General features: G+C 43.7%; 1 protein-coding gene and 2 pseudogenes across 2 annotated transcripts; all 3 read right to left on the bottom strand.

Moving 5' to 3' along the window:
• Positions 1 to 765: 765 nt before the first annotated feature.
• LOC124653181 (chlorophyll a-b binding protein 7, chloroplastic-like) lies at positions 766 to 3,706 on the bottom strand. 2 transcript variants are annotated; one of them, XM_047192250.1, is made up of 5 exons: positions 3,414 to 3,706; positions 3,154 to 3,300; positions 1,960 to 2,092; positions 1,467 to 1,559; positions 766 to 1,237 (listed from the first exon to the last, which is right to left on the bottom strand). In XM_047192250.1, exons 1-5 carry the CDS (start codon positions 3,692 to 3,694, stop codon positions 941 to 943), a joined length of 951 nt encoding a protein of 316 aa, XP_047048206.1. In that variant the 5' UTR covers positions 3,695 to 3,706; the 3' UTR covers positions 766 to 940. The 2 variants fall into 2 exon arrangements, with proteins under 2 accessions (XP_047048206.1, XP_047048207.1); XM_047192251.1 differs by lacking the exon at positions 1,467 to 1,559.
• Positions 3,707 to 7,903: 4,197 nt separating this feature from the next.
• LOC124658215 lies at positions 7,904 to 9,888 on the bottom strand (annotated as a pseudogene).
• A 1,605-nt stretch (positions 9,889 to 11,493) lies between these two features.
• LOC124658214 lies at positions 11,494 to 15,178 on the bottom strand (annotated as a pseudogene).
• Positions 15,179 to 15,206: the final 28 nt, after the last annotated feature.

The raw sequence follows: 15,206 nt of genomic DNA, 5'->3' as shown, positions 1-15,206 counted from the left end.
TATACTTTAGGGTGAATCTATTGATAATGATTTAGTATTGGATATATTTATATTTTTGTGTATAAACTTGGTCAAACTTTAAAAACATTGACTTTAACTAATCCTTAGACGCCTTATATTTTGGGACGGATGGAGTAATAATTTGTAGGTGGGTACATCTCTAGGTTGTACTGTGAACCTATGAAGTGTATCTTCCTTCACAAAAAAGGATTCATGAAAAGAAGGATTTGTGAGAATTGTGAGGAGTAGAACTAGGAATATGAATATATATAGAGATGACTTGAATGCATGCATGATTTAGTCAGCAACAAACATTCGAGCGAATGAATGTTGTGCCAATTTCACAAATTCCCTCTTTTTTATTTAACTCATGTGTATGCTTTCAAGTGTGCACCTAGAAAGTCCAGTCGTTCGAGATCTCGCAGCACCTCATCAACGAGAGTGTAAATAAATTCAGACAGAATAGTTATCGCAAACTGAGTCTCCGTAACTAAGCTTTATCATGGTTAGCAATTAACACGATTAATTATTTTCAGTATCGTGCATACTGCATGGAAATCTTACAGTGACGTTAAGGAATAAATGCTTGCTCACTACAGCTGTAACGAAACAGATCATTGCAAGTGATGTACAGAAACAATGCTATTGTAGTCAAAATATCTCAATTTATTTTGGATAAAAGTAGTTTGTGGAGTGGATCTGACAAGTGTTCAATGAGGTTCTCAAAAATATCTAAAACAAATAGGATAGAAGTAGTTTGTGGAGTAAATCTGACAAGTGTTCAATGAGGTTCTCATTGTTGAACAGTAATAGGCTGGATTTCTTGGAACTGCATATAACCGTGTGTGTGCAAGAAATACTTGCTCACTATAGTAATTTCCTAGTAATTACAAACTGATGAAATGCTGTACACAAGTAATGATATTGCAGTCTAATTCCCTCAAAGAAAACTGGATAAAATGTTGTTGTGGAGTGGATCCGACAAGTGTTCAATGAGGTTCTGCACAGGGCCCTTGCCGGTTACAGCTGCCTGGACGTAGAATCCAATCCAGGCAACCATTGCCAGGCGACCGTTCTTGATCTCCTTCACCTTGAGTTCTTCAAACGCAACAGGGTCTTTGGACAGCCCCAAGGGATCAAAGAGTGCTCCACCTGGGTAATTTAAGTCCCCAGGAAGGTATATTCCCAAGGGTTCTAGCGCCTCGATCCCACAATATCTCGCATATTCTGGCCCAACCTGAAAAATCATGACACAAAGATCTTGTCTAATGTTGGATGTTATCATTTATAATAAGATATAATAAGGGGATGATGTACCAATAGAATAATCTTGTGAGGTTACAGGATATAGGTGGAGTCCTGTCTACAGTTTCAAAGTGATGAATACATGAATGTTTGCACTGCTTGATACATCAACTACTCGAAAAGTACAGGAACTAGCATTATATACATAACAGGTTTATTACCATCAAAAGGACTTGACAGATAGCAATGACGATGATGCCTTGACCACCAGCAATTCGGAACCCAGGAATCCCAAGGTAATCAAGAGTATCACCCTGTGAAAAAATTACCTATTGGCTAAAGTCAAATATGTACATAATTAACAAACAACTTATTTGTTTGTGTCAGCATGCATGTACATAGCTGATGCACAGCAGGTACATTACATATCTATTCTATCCCAGAGAAACAAAGAAGAGTTCCAAGCAAAGGCCAATATGCCTGCACAAACAGGTCATGCTACGACACCTTCCAGCTGCGGGACTTGCACAGAAATGAAGATGATACATGCTTCCATTAGCTAGCTAACAGATTATAACATGACAGAAACTATGATCTTGGATGTCTTCAGAGTGCACAGATCATAAGTTCTGTTATATGCAGGGTGGTTATAGGCATTGTCTCCGGTGTGCTAAACAAACCTAGACATGGAAAACATAAATGTAGATGTCTGACCTGAAGTTTTGCATAACCAACTTTCCACCAGACAGGCTCAACAAAATGCACTATCCCGAATAGATCTAGCAGCTCAGGAACAACAACACCAAGAGCAGCAAGCATGGCCCATCGACAATGTAAGATCTCAAAGCTGCAATGAAGATTGTTCATGAGAAAATATAGTTGTAGTTCAGCTTCACAAAGGAAATATTTACCACTGAACTATACACATCGTTTTACTGAATGACACTAAAAGCAGATCTCCTGTTATCATTTGTTTCAGATTAGTCTACCAGCACCTTGTGTGATAAGGACCTCTACTCTAACATACAAGCAACATGAGAAAAATGGAGCACGTCCACTTATTTAGTGTTGTACTGAAAATAGCATGATTACTTTTGTAGGAACACTTTTCAATGATCTTGCTCCTGCATATGGTTTCCGATGGTACTGAATACATTCAGAAAGATACAACATGAATTATTGTTAGCTACTCCAAAAGGCTTTCTAAGCTTAGGAGTTAGGACATAACGTTTGATGTGAGCTGCATAGAAAATATTGCCAGGTAAGTCATGTAGTAACGTCCATATGCTCGAAGAAGGCATAATTGTTTTCCTTGCATCTCCGTCACTTTTATTTTTCACCACTGCTCTTGGTCAACATTATCATCCTATGTTTGATAGTTTTTTTGAAGTTAAGATCAGGGTGTAATCTTCCATTCAGGAGGACGCGTTCTGTAAACCTATCCCATCTTTTTTGAAGGAAAATAATATAAGGTTTTCCCATTTTCTAAGAGTTTAAGCCATTTGTTTTTTCGGCCACTGTCAGCCAAACCAGTGTAGATCGGAATTGGCATTTTGCGCATCTTCTTCATCTGATTACCCCTGCACCAAAGCATGTAATGCCAGAGCATACTGTCATCATCCTACCCAACAAAGAGCAACCTCCCATGAAGATCAGGGTTGCAAGACAACTATCTGAATACACAAAACTGTTTATGGGCCTACAAAAAATGCTGAATTAGAAGGGCACACCTAAGTCCTAAGTATCGGCATTTAGCATTGAGCAGGCAAGCATGTGAATTGCAATGTGCAAGATGGGATCAGATACTAAATATACCACTAGTCTTTCTAAATCAATCATGAACAATAATATAGTGGTTCACTCAGGAATATAAATGCAGAGGATTAGAAGAACAACAGTGTGACATACTTAAAGTAGTTTGCGAAAGCAACGGGATCCCTGCCCAGACCTGCGATATCGAACCCGTAATCGCCCGGGAACTCCCCGTCCAGATGCTCAGGGTAGTCGTACGGGATGGGGCCGAGCCACCGCGGCCGAGCTCCACCATACCAAAAGCTTCAGAAACAAATTCCCCGAACGAATCGGGAGTGTCAGCTGATTTATTTGCAGAAACAAGCGGAGAATCGACAAGAACTGCTTGGTTTTTGGTCAGAGGGAAGAGTGCGTACCTGGAACGGCGGGCTTGGCGGGCGGCGGCGCGGAGGGCGTCTGCCTCTGCGGCGGCGGAGGCCTTCCTGGCCTCGAGGCGGCGGCGGAGGCGGGCGCCGAGGGGGCTGCCGGCGAGGGCCTTGACGGCGGTGAAGGGGACGGCGGAGAACACCAGCACCCCCGCCAGCTCCTGCCACGACGCACGCACCGACACGCTGCGCCTTGGTCGCTTCCGCCTCCGCCGGCAGATGGCACCGGCGGTGTACGGCGGGGAGTAGGTGCGGAGAACGAGGGGAGACATGCCGGCGGTGAGGTGGGCCGGTATCCTTATTATTACCCAAAAGTGGAAGCTGAAGCAAGGATATGAGGCCCCGCTTGAAGGGAAAAACGGCTGGCTGGGCCGCACGGGAGGAACTGAGCGAGGGAGGGAGAGAGAGCGTACACGTGGCAAGCTGCGGATCACGAGCGACTGGGATTTTCAGTACCCATGGTGGTGCCCCAACAAATTTTGGATGCATTGTGCCATAGAAGTAGAACCAGTAGATAAGTAAGCGAAAATGCTAGACTTACGGGGTGATTCTTACGGGATGGGCTTACGGGATTAGGTGGTTGAATTTTGTTGGTGCAAATGAGCTTGCCTCCCGTGAATTTAGGCGCCGTGATTTTCCTCCAACCTCCACGTAATCCCGTAGATTGATTTACGTAACAAACTGTCCGTAGATGTAGCATTAAGACATCTCAAAGATGTTGATCTAGCAACAAATTGTTCTCACAAGGTAATTGTTTTACTAGTAACAACTTATTTTTTCCACTCAAGACAGAAAGCTGATGTTTTTCCATAAAAATTTACATGTAGACCTAGGACACTGACATATGTGCGTGTTCCAGATTCTTTGGTACTCTGTCCGAAAAAGGATGTCATTGATTTGTCTAAATTCAAATATAAGTGTATAGCTATAACCGAATTTAGATAAATCCATGACATCCTCTTGGGAGCCCATTTAAATATCCAATTTTATAGTTGTGACATCTGAATCTATCTGGCAGAAAAGGGTTTTTACGATTATATATGTGAAAGGGATGGATGGATGTACTAAGATCTGAACAGCTATTTAGATGCATGCCGTTCACGAAACTAGGGTGAAAGGGGGGTAAAGCAAGATACACTAATAACAACTCTTTCACATGTTCAGGCATTAGCTTTTTCGCTATGTTCTTCCCGGTCCTTGCTAGGACAAGGAGTACTGTTGCAGCTTTTCGCTACCCAAAAAGGAAGGTTCATGCCACATTCAACTTTAACGATCAACAAGTCGCAAGCGCAAACCATGACCATTGTCGGTTGTACCTAGCTACCAGATCCAGTATTCTGTCAGGTTCATTTGTACATCATGTTATCGATATCCACCACAAAAAAGAACATTAAGATCCTTGCAATCATGGACCATGCCGAGACCAAGAATTCCATGAAGCGAAAAAGAATCTAGACAATATACTCCATGTTCTTAGTTAGACAAGAACCATGGAATGAATTGTTACAGCGTCTAGATTCGGTACATCTGGGGTCTGATGAGTTTCGTTGGAATCTTACAGGGAGTGGTTCATTTTTGGTGGCTTCCATGTACAATGCTTTAATTCAACCTGATATTCTTGTTGATAATAATTCAAAATTTTGGAAGATGAAGATTCCTCTTAAAACAAAGGTGTTTGTGTGGTATCTTCGTCGTGGTGTGATTCTCACCAAAGATAACCTTGCTAAACACAATTGACGGGAAAGTAAAAAAAGTGTGTCTTTTGTCATCATGACGAGACCATAAAACACTTATTATTCCAGTGTAAATTTGTTGGATCTATATGGTTAGCCATCCAGATAGGTTCTACCTTGTACCCACAACGTAGTGTTGTGAATATTTTCGGTAACTTGGCTCAATGGTGTAGATACCAGGTTTAAGCATCTTATTAGGATAGAGCGATTGTTGTTATTTGGTTGTTATGGCAATGTAGAAATGACAAGGTTTTTAACAAGGTATATTCTTCTCTTATGCAGGTCATCTATCGGTGCACAGCTACGCTCCGTTTATAGTTGCCTCTTCAGCGAGTGGACCATCATGACCTCTTTACGAAGGTATCTACACGATTGAAGGATTCAGTGAGGGGTATTTTTTTCTCAGCACAGGTGGCAGCGTGATTTCCGACTTGGCCCTCCTGCTTAGATTTTTTTCTTTCATTTATTTCATCATTGAGACTTTGTTGAAAAATTCAATGGTGTTTGGTTGTAATAACTTTACTGGTACAGTTGTATGCATCCTAACTATGCAGAGGTTGGATATATTGCTTTTAAAGTAATAAAGCGCCCATTATCGAAAAATGAAACATGAGGAACATAGTGTACAAGAAAGTCCATAGCACAAGAAGACCCTCAGCGAAATAAGAAACTTAATGATGATTATTATTTATAGCATACTATTAGTGGCATCTTTGTAAATCCTAAGGCTTGTAAACATATAGAATTATAGAAATTTGAGCATTTGACAGATTCGTCAAAGAAGATATATATGCGTCATCTCCTTTTTAGGCATATATATTATTTTTTGTTGGCTTATTATTTTTAAATTTCAATTTGAAGAAATTTATTCATTACACACAAGTTGGTTACTTTGGGAAAGATTATTTTACATGTTGCACACAAACAATTACTTTCATTATATTATATTTAATTTTGATATGTTTTATATGAATGATGTTGTCGATAGTCTAATACATCATTTTATGTAATATCACATTATTCAACAATAGGTACTTTGTATTTAACCGGTTAAGATGAACAACGCTTTGAATACATATTGTGTTTTCTTCGATGTTGTTTTCTATACATATAGGTGTTTATTCGAATTAAACATGATTTCAAACTTACATACTAATTTAACATTTGTTGTAAGTACTTCAGTGGGTAGGTGATCTCTATTCTTCTTCATAGTATATGTGTTTAGGAGATAACTTGTTTACAACATGTAGCTACATCACAACACAACGCCCTCATTACAATGCTTTCTATTCAGATGCTGGCTACATGTAAGCTTTATGTTAACAAATAACTTATTAGTTATTTTGTAAATTATGTGATCAAAAGTAAATATCCACCACAAGACATTAATAAATGTACTCACATGCAACTACCATTTCCAGACTCTGCAACCATTGAGTGGTATGGTGGTATTTTGGCAAAAATATGATGCTTTTGGTGCACATTAATTTACATTCTCCACCTTACGGTGAACAATGTGCAAAATTAGTAGTCAAACGATACCTATGCTTGAATAAGTATGTGACTTTTTTTGTTAGCAACGCACTGGGCACTCTACTCGTAGATGTTAAATACGTACCAACTTTCAGCCTGAATTGGACATAAATATGAATCATTGCATCACATTATGTAAGTTCACTAGACGCTCTACAACCCGAACTATTTGCCGAGCGCAGAAAAACAGAACCAAAATATCCACAACAGATTATTATTTTTCTTCTATCACAGATTATGCATGCTACTAATCATAACCCAGCGTGTATTGCTTCTACTAGCTGTTGAGGAGTGTCAAAATATCAAGGGAAGATATTATCCGTGTGACGGTGTGAGCAGTCTGTAGTCGCAAGCATGTGTTGTCTCATGTTCTAGAACAGATATGCAGTAGCCAATGCTCGAAGCAACTAACCTGCAACGTCGATTCATGCAGCCACTCCAGCAGTGCTATGATGTGATTTTTACGGGAGCTCCAACTTTTCGAGGACCAGCAGGAGATCTGCGATCAGAAACCGGACGAGGGAGGGTAGAATAAGTAACACCCACAGCGCCCACTTGGGGCGACGTACTGTCAAACTTAGACCATTCTTGTAGGTGATAGCTACTGATGCTTCAACCTCTCTTTGATATTTATCATCTAACCGGATGTAGTACTTCGCTCGGTACATTTGCGCCATATACTGTCAAACTTGGTGCAATAACAATGACAATTGCAACGGAACCATCTAACTTAGTATTAACAGTCAAGTCTAGGACTCTAGGTGACGCCGTATCACTATCGACGATCCAAAACGACAGTTGTATGCAGCTTACGTATGTCGACGTTAATCATTCTAATTGATTATTCCTCTTTTTCGTTACAATAAATCAATTACAGTTGCTGCACAGAGTAATTCAGACTTGGAAAACCAGTGCTGCTTTCTTACATGTATTCTTACTCTAGGGATGATTTCTGACGAATCATTATCAATGCCACATTTTAAAAAGGGGTGGCTAAATCTTCCTTCTGCTGGCTCATGGTAAGGGGCTAAGGACTGAAGTCCAATTGGTTAGATCTTCGTTTTGCTGACTTAATTCTCCTTACAAATATGGAGTAAGTTAATTCTAAAAGCTCACCATATGATGTCATAAGCCAACAAAATGATTGGTTACCATTCAACTAAGATGACACAAAGGCACATAAACAAAAGTCACCAATTATTTATTACTATCCACCATTGCAGAAAGTGATACACATAACTCCTATGAAGGAGCAATGACTAACGAGCTTCCCATAATGCATGATATGTGTGTGGTGTACTGGTGTATGATATCTACATTCCCGTGAAGTAAATACTAGGTACGGGCGAGTGCCTGTTGTATCTGTTCAGCAACGATCCTCGCCACAACCTCCGGCGAAAACCTCTCTACCATGTCCTCCCTTGCCTTCCTCCCTTTGATCACCGCCTCGTCTCGATCAACAAAGACACGTCTCATCAAAGCTCTCAGATGATCAACTGATGGCTCGGCGCAGAGGTGGCCCTTAAATGGCCCTTCAGTGACCTCAGTCATCCTGTCCACTTCCAGTGGGTACCCATTCTCTTCAGTCAGGTATTCTGTTGGGCCTGACCAGTTCGTCACGATCACCGGCAGCTCCATGGCCATGGCTTCGACCACCGGCCTGCCCCACCCCTCGCCACGGGAAGGCAGCACGAATGCATCTGCAGCCTTGTACAACCTTGGAAGGGTAGACTGTGGGACATGCTCATCAACCACCCGGACTTCTGCCCATCCTCCGACTGGCTTCTCGATGCCTGAGCTTTTCACAAATCTATGGATCTTCCCTCCGAAATCACTGCCAGTTTGGTATGCATGGATCAGCAGGTAGAGTGCAGCATCATCAGCTCCAGAGAACTCCTGCAAGAAGGCTCTCAGCAGCGCATCCCAGCCCTTCCTCTGCTCCCATTTGAACACACTAAGAAACACGAAACCTTGGCCTTTGGGTTTAACATGATTCCTTCCTGCATCATCTGGCAACGCAGAGAAACCAATCGGAAGAGGAAGCGCGACGTGCTTGGCCGGATCAAAGAACGCGACATCCACAGCCTGCACCACCTTGACGACCTTGGAGGCATGCACCCCGCTCTTCACGAATGTGGACACGTGGAAATCTGTTGGTACCCAGACGGCATCCATCTGGTTGCAGCGTTTGACATGTGCTGGCGAGACACGGTCAGTCTCGAACATCGTCCGACCAATGACAAACTTTGGCTCGTTGTACCCGGTAGGAGGGCATGCTATAGACCCCTGCACTGGCGGGTACCAGGAGCCTGGCTCGGTGTGGCACACAACGACGGCCCGGGAGAGCTCACACTCCGCGGTAGCGAGCCTGTGTGCCAAGTTCTTGGACTGCTGGGGCAAGCCGTGCCAGAACTCCGACGACTCGAGGTCGCCGTGGTGGGTGATTGATAGCGTGAAGTTGTCACCGCTCCCATCAAGGGAGGCAACATATGACCATGCCTCAGAGCTATAGCCGCCACCGGAGGCAAAGGGGGCCATCCATAGAACACATGGTGGATGTACGACATTCAGTGGGGTATCATCCACACTTAACTCTTCCCCAAGGTGTCGATCATGGGGGTGGAGAAGGGAAGAATTCGGCATGAAGAGCAGGTGGCTATCTGGGGTGCGGAGAAGGGAAGAAAAATTCGAGAGCAGGTGGCGATCCGGTTGATGGAGAAGGGAGGAATTCGAAAGGAGGTGACGCTCTCGCGGGTGGAGAAGGGAAGAATTTGAAAGGAGTTGGCGCTCCGGCTGGTGGAGAAATGAAGAACTTGAAAGGAGGTGCCGCTCCGGCGAGTGGAGAAGGGAAGAATTCGAAAGGAGGTGACGCTCATGTGGGTTGAGAAGGGAAGCATTCGAAAGGAGGTGGCGCTCCGGCGGGTGGAGAAGGGAAGAATTTGGTGTGAAGAGAAGGTGGCGGTCCGGAGGGTGGAGAAGGGAAGAATTCAACAAGCGGAGCGGGCGGAGGAGGCGTGGCGGGCGTTTGCTTGAGACAGTGAGGAGGGAGGGCGCCGTGAGGAGCAGGAGGAACAGGAGGATGAGGTGCCTGGGGGTTGGAGGAAGAGGTTGGGGCGGAGGTGAGCCTGCCATGGTGGCCGAGACCGGTGGTGTTGCTGCCTGGCAACAAAGCTCAGCCCTCGGCAACCCAGCGAGCACAAATGTGTAGCTCAGTGTGAGTCTTTGTTTGTCTTCTCAGCGTTAGAGGGAAGAGGGACGCTTATAAAGAAGGTAAATGATTCTCGAAGCATCTCTCATTGCTTTCTCTCTCTGTCTTCACTCTATACCTCAAGTACAATAGTCACGCCCACGCGCTGCCGACTAGCTCCATACATGGACCGCAGCTCGCGGGAGCGTCGCCATAGCCATTTGAAGATGATGTGGCCGACGTGCCTTCACCTTCAACACCCATACTTGTCGCCTGTGGACCTTCAGCACTCCCGGAAGAAGTTTAGCAAAATTGTTGTACCCACAGCTCGCTCGCATCAAGGAAGTCTTCTTCCAGCAGCACCACAGTAGTCAACACAGAAGATGTTTCCATCGTCTTATTTGTCAAGAGGCCGCCTAACAATCTTGCCGGAGCTGCACACCATCAAGCACCCAAAGCTGTCACAGCAGTATGTGGTGCCGATGATGATGTCGACGGGCTGTCTCCGGGGGTTGCCACATGTAGCCGGCGCCACCGACAGGGCACTATTCCGAGGTGAGCCCCGAGCACGATCAGCTGTGAACTCGGTCTACAGCCAAGACGAGGCATCGCCTGCCTCTCTCGTGCCGGCTTAATCTCTCGTGCCGGCTTAAAAAAAAATCGAATTCTCTTAATCTCTCGTATGGATAATTTTAAATTCTAAATACATTTAATTTTAAGTCAAATCACACTAATGGTCTAACTTCTCAATTGGTCACCTATCCTCACACTATTTCAATCCTAGCACGCTTAACTTCTACATTTCTTTATGTCCAGTTTCCATAAAAGAAAATGACACCTTGTTGATAATACTGCCATATCAATCCTATTAACCCTTACAGCGTGATATCACAACTCTTTATAATTTTGAATTTTAAACTATTATTTAGATTAACATCAATGATTAAGTAATAATAATCTTTATGCAAGATGCAATTATTAATTTTATTTTTTAAGAAAATATAAAATCCCGAGTTTCTAGCAAAAACTAAAATCTTCCTGCTTTCATGTTTCCATTTAAAATTTTGAGAATCTAGAAAAATACCAAACGGGTAAACCCTAGTGAATTCGGATGTAACTTCTTCCCACGATCATTTTGATATATTATACATTTTTCCCGACTTCATATGCAACCAGAAAGCCATTTTACCGATACACGACGCAATTTTGCAAAAAAAAGGTCAAATTTCATTTTTGTTAAATTCTGTTGCAATTAGCAATTAGATGACATAACACAGGATTTTATTTTTTGAATTTTTTTTATCATTTTCTGCCATTCAGTTGAAACTTAAAAGGGCGATCAAGGGGTTGGGGTGGGTTACGTGGAGGGGAAAAATCTAGGCTTGTGCCGATGGCCTGGCCGTAGGGCTAGAGGGCAAAAGAATATAACAGCGTCGCCTCGCTGTCACGGCAGAGACCCCTGTGCCGACGGCCTGACCGACGGCCTTTTTTTGTGCCGACGCTCACCGTTGGCACAAACTTTCCTGTGCTGACGGCCTTCTTCATGGCCTACCTTGTTCGGGGCCTACTGACGGCCCCGATAAAAAGCCGTCGGCACCTTGACTTGTTCCCATAGTGCTAGACATAACCAAATAAAGTATTCGAGGAGAAACAAACCATTTCCTACAACATCAGCATCGATGCTAGGAGTACAAGAACGCACCATCTAGAAAGACCACGCTGAACCCCGCGAGTTGCTGGTTCTCTCTGTTGATAAAGCAGGACACCTAGCAAGAAGCAACATGTGAACAACATATTATGAAGCAAATACTCCATCCAGGTCATTTTAGACATTATAACAAACTATTTCTACAAAGATATGTCGCCTCAAACAAATATGTACGCATTATAAAAGTATATTTCATGATGGATAAATCAATTAGTGATGTGGATGCTCCTCATGTTTTCTACAATGATGTTCAAACCTATTCTTTTTTTACGACACAGATTGTACTGATACCTGGTGAGCAGAAATGAAACAACAATGCTCTTTTCCCTCCTATTTTAACTGCGCTCTCCTAGCTCTGATATTCAAAGCAGAAGCACACGTTTTCAATGAAAGAGCAGATTTGGAAACGGGAAATAACTACAGTTTATTTAAGCTGATGGGAATGGTATCTCAAATAGCGTACATGCCTCTGCTCTGACTGAAATTTACTTACTTGCAAGTGTGCCAGGTATGTGTCAGTAATTTCCTCAACCTTCGTGTCATGCAAAACTCTGCAATGCAAAGGAGATTTGAATTACAACAACAGTTGCGTGAAACATGGTTACATTTTGGCAGTGTAAGACAAACTGAGGTTCATGCTTTTACCATATACATGTCATGTTTTCAAACATGAAAACATGTTGAAACCACATGCAATTTTGGTGTGAAATTGCATGTTTGATCTCTCACACGTTTTGTTACCTCGGAGTGTGTACACAGACAGCCAAATATTTTTCTTCCTCCTCCTCTGCCTTCTTGCTGCAACAGAATTATTCTTACTCTGAATATCCATCAGTGCCTCGGGCATCTGGACTAAGATAGCACAAAAAAAGTGTGTTGCTTGAACCATGAGCTCTGCACTGGCCGCAACTGCGTCCTTGCCAGGCTGCAGATCCTTTGCTTTGCTTCCAGTGTTGGGCTCTAGACGGTCTTTGGATGAGCGCTTCCCTGCTCGACCATTTCCCGTGAGAGCAATGATGATTGAAGATCTCTAATTGGTGCTTGGGGTGGTGCATTTTGCAGCTGTAAAATCAATATCCATAATTTTTTCAACTGTCATCTACAGCTGTAAAATGATCAAGAAAAAAAAACATTTTGATATATGAATCAGTTGCCAGAAGTTTCACATGAAGACCAAGTAAACTGGGGTTTCATCAGAGAAAATGCATTGGTTGTCAGAAATTCACATAAACAATAGAGCTGTGGTATCTGCATCCTAGCAGAGAAAGACATGATAAAAACCATAAAAGGATAGACATATTTAAGTTTGCATCCGCTCTCCTGAACCAAAAGGAAACGATTTAAGGTGCACAATTGTGTGTCCCTTCTCCTGAGCTGCTATCTCCACATGCCCGAAGCGACAATTGAGAACGACAGTTATCTGCATCTTGGTTATGTTCAATGTTAAGCATTCTAGTACTAATTTTCTAAAAAAGTTGATTATTGATATTTTTATCAATAATTCAGCTACAGTTGCACATACTATTTCAGACTTGGAAAACCAGTAAGAGTTAAACATTCTTTTGTTTTACGCTCTATTTCGAACTGCTAGCTATCACTGCACCGGATATGAGGGTTGAATTCATAAATTCGCAAGAATCGGGTTGTGCAGAAAAACAAATTAGTATCTACAATCTGGCTCTAAACTCCAGTTTCAAGCAAAAAAATTGTCACTCAAGACTCAAGAGGCATGCCACAATATAGAAGGAAAGAAACAAGGCCTGCCATGCAAGGTTAATAGAGAGCCATACTGCCATCTCTTCTATTGTTTCTTGTAGCCACAACAAAAGATAACTTAACTGGACAGGACTGAAGCCATTCCTTCAGGGTGCCTCTGCTTTCTTCCATGTAGTCTTACTCCATTGATGAGTTCTGATGAATCATCATGAAACCTCTATTTATGAAAGAAGTAGCTGAACATTCTTTCTGTTGGCCCATGATAGGATGGGCTGAACTTTAACTGGCTAGATCTTCGTTTATGTACTAACTAAAAGGGAAATGCACAAATATCATGCAAGGGCTTGAGCTGAATGGTCACATTCAATATTATCATTTTAACAGTAAGTGTCAAGTTAACAAAAAAACGCCATATAATGTCAAAAATTAATAACATGATTGCTTATCATTCAACTAATGATGGCATAAAGGCAAAACAACAACAGTCACCATTTATCCGACAATTACAGAAACTGATACACATAACTCCTAAGTAGCACTAACTAACATGCCTACCATACCTGCATGATGTGTGTGGTGTATGATATCTACTCTCCATCCAAATTCATGATCACATTTCAGCTATCCATCTACTGAGTACTGCGTACTGGCAACCACCTTCAGTAGCTGATCAGCAACAATCATTGCCACAACCTCTGGAGAAAACCTATTGACCATGTCTTCCCTTGCCTTCCTTCCTTTACTCCTCGCCTCTTCTCGATCAACAAAGACACGTCTCATCAAAGCTCTCAGATGATCAATTGATGGCTCAGCACAGAGGTGACCCTTGAATGGCCCTTCAGTGACCTCAGTAAGCCTATCCACGTCCAGTGGGTACCCATTGTCTTCAGTCAGGTATTCCGTTGGGCCTGACCAATTCGTCACAATCACCGGTAGTTCCATGGCCATCGCCTCAACCACCGGCCTGCCCCATCCCTCTCCACGGGAAGGTAGCACAAATGCATCCGCGGCCTTGTACAACCTTGGAAGGTCAGACTGTGGGACATGCTCATCAACCACCCGGACCTCTGCCCATCCTCCCACTGGCTCCTCAATGCTGGAGCTTTTCACAAATCTATGAATCTTCCCTCCGAAATCGGTGTCGGAATGATAGGCATTGGTCAGTAGGTAGAGTGCAACATCATCAGCTCCAGAGAACTCCTGCAAGAAGGCTCTTAACAGCACATCCCAGCCCTTCCTCTGCTCCCATTTGAACACACTAAGAAACACAAAGCCTTTGGCCTTGGAGCTACTGTCTTCCGTGCCGATTCTTGAATCATCAGACGCCATGACAGAGAAACCAATTGGAAGTGGCAATGCGACATGCTTGGCCGGATCAAAGAAGGCGACATCGACGGCTTGCACCACCTTGACGACCTTCGAAGGATCCACCCCGCTCTTCACGAATGTCGACACATGGAAATCCGTCGGTACCCAGACCGCGTCCATCTGGTTGCAGCGTCTGACATGCTCCAGCGAGACACGGTCAGTCTCAAACATCGTCCGGCCAATGACGAAGGCCGGCTCGTCGTACCCGGTAGGCGGGCAGGGCAGAGACTGGTACATCGGCGGGTACCACGCGCCGGGCTCGCTGTGGCACACGACGATGGCCTGTGAGAGCTCGCACCGCGCGGTGGCGAGCCTGTGCGCCAGGTCCTTGGACTGCTCGGGCAGGCCGTGCCAGAACTCCGGCGACTCGAGGTCGCCGTGGTGGGCGATCGAGAGCGTGTAGTTGGCGCCGAACCCCGCGGCGACGTTCCCCTCGAGGGAGGTGACGTAGGACCAGGCCTCGGAGCAGTAGCCGCCGCCGGAGGCGAATGGGGCCATCCATAGAACACATGGTGGGCGTCGCGAGGTGTCGGCAGCTG

Source organism: Lolium rigidum, chromosome 5 (assembly GCF_022539505.1).
Source record: "Lolium rigidum isolate FL_2022 chromosome 5, APGP_CSIRO_Lrig_0.1, whole genome shotgun sequence".
In the NCBI taxonomy this organism is placed as follows: domain Eukaryota; kingdom Viridiplantae; phylum Streptophyta; class Magnoliopsida; order Poales; family Poaceae; genus Lolium; species Lolium rigidum.
The sequence above is the reverse complement of the archived record's forward strand: the minus strand, read 5'-3'. Positions and strand labels throughout refer to the sequence as shown.

Excerpts from the sequence above, each read along its gene's own strand:
- LOC124653181 (XM_047192250.1), bottom strand. The coding sequence starts at position 3,694 with ATGTCTCCCCTCGTTCTCCGCACCTACTCCCCGCCGTACACCGCCGGT. Across the intron at positions 2,093-3,153 it reads GCTTTCGCAAACTACTTTAA|CTTTGAGATCTTACATTGTC; the intron begins GTATGTCACACT and ends TCTTCATTGCAG. Across the intron at positions 1,560-1,959 it reads TTGGTTATGCAAAACTTCAG|GGTGATACTCTTGATTACCT; the intron begins GTCAGACATCTA and ends ATTTTTTCACAG.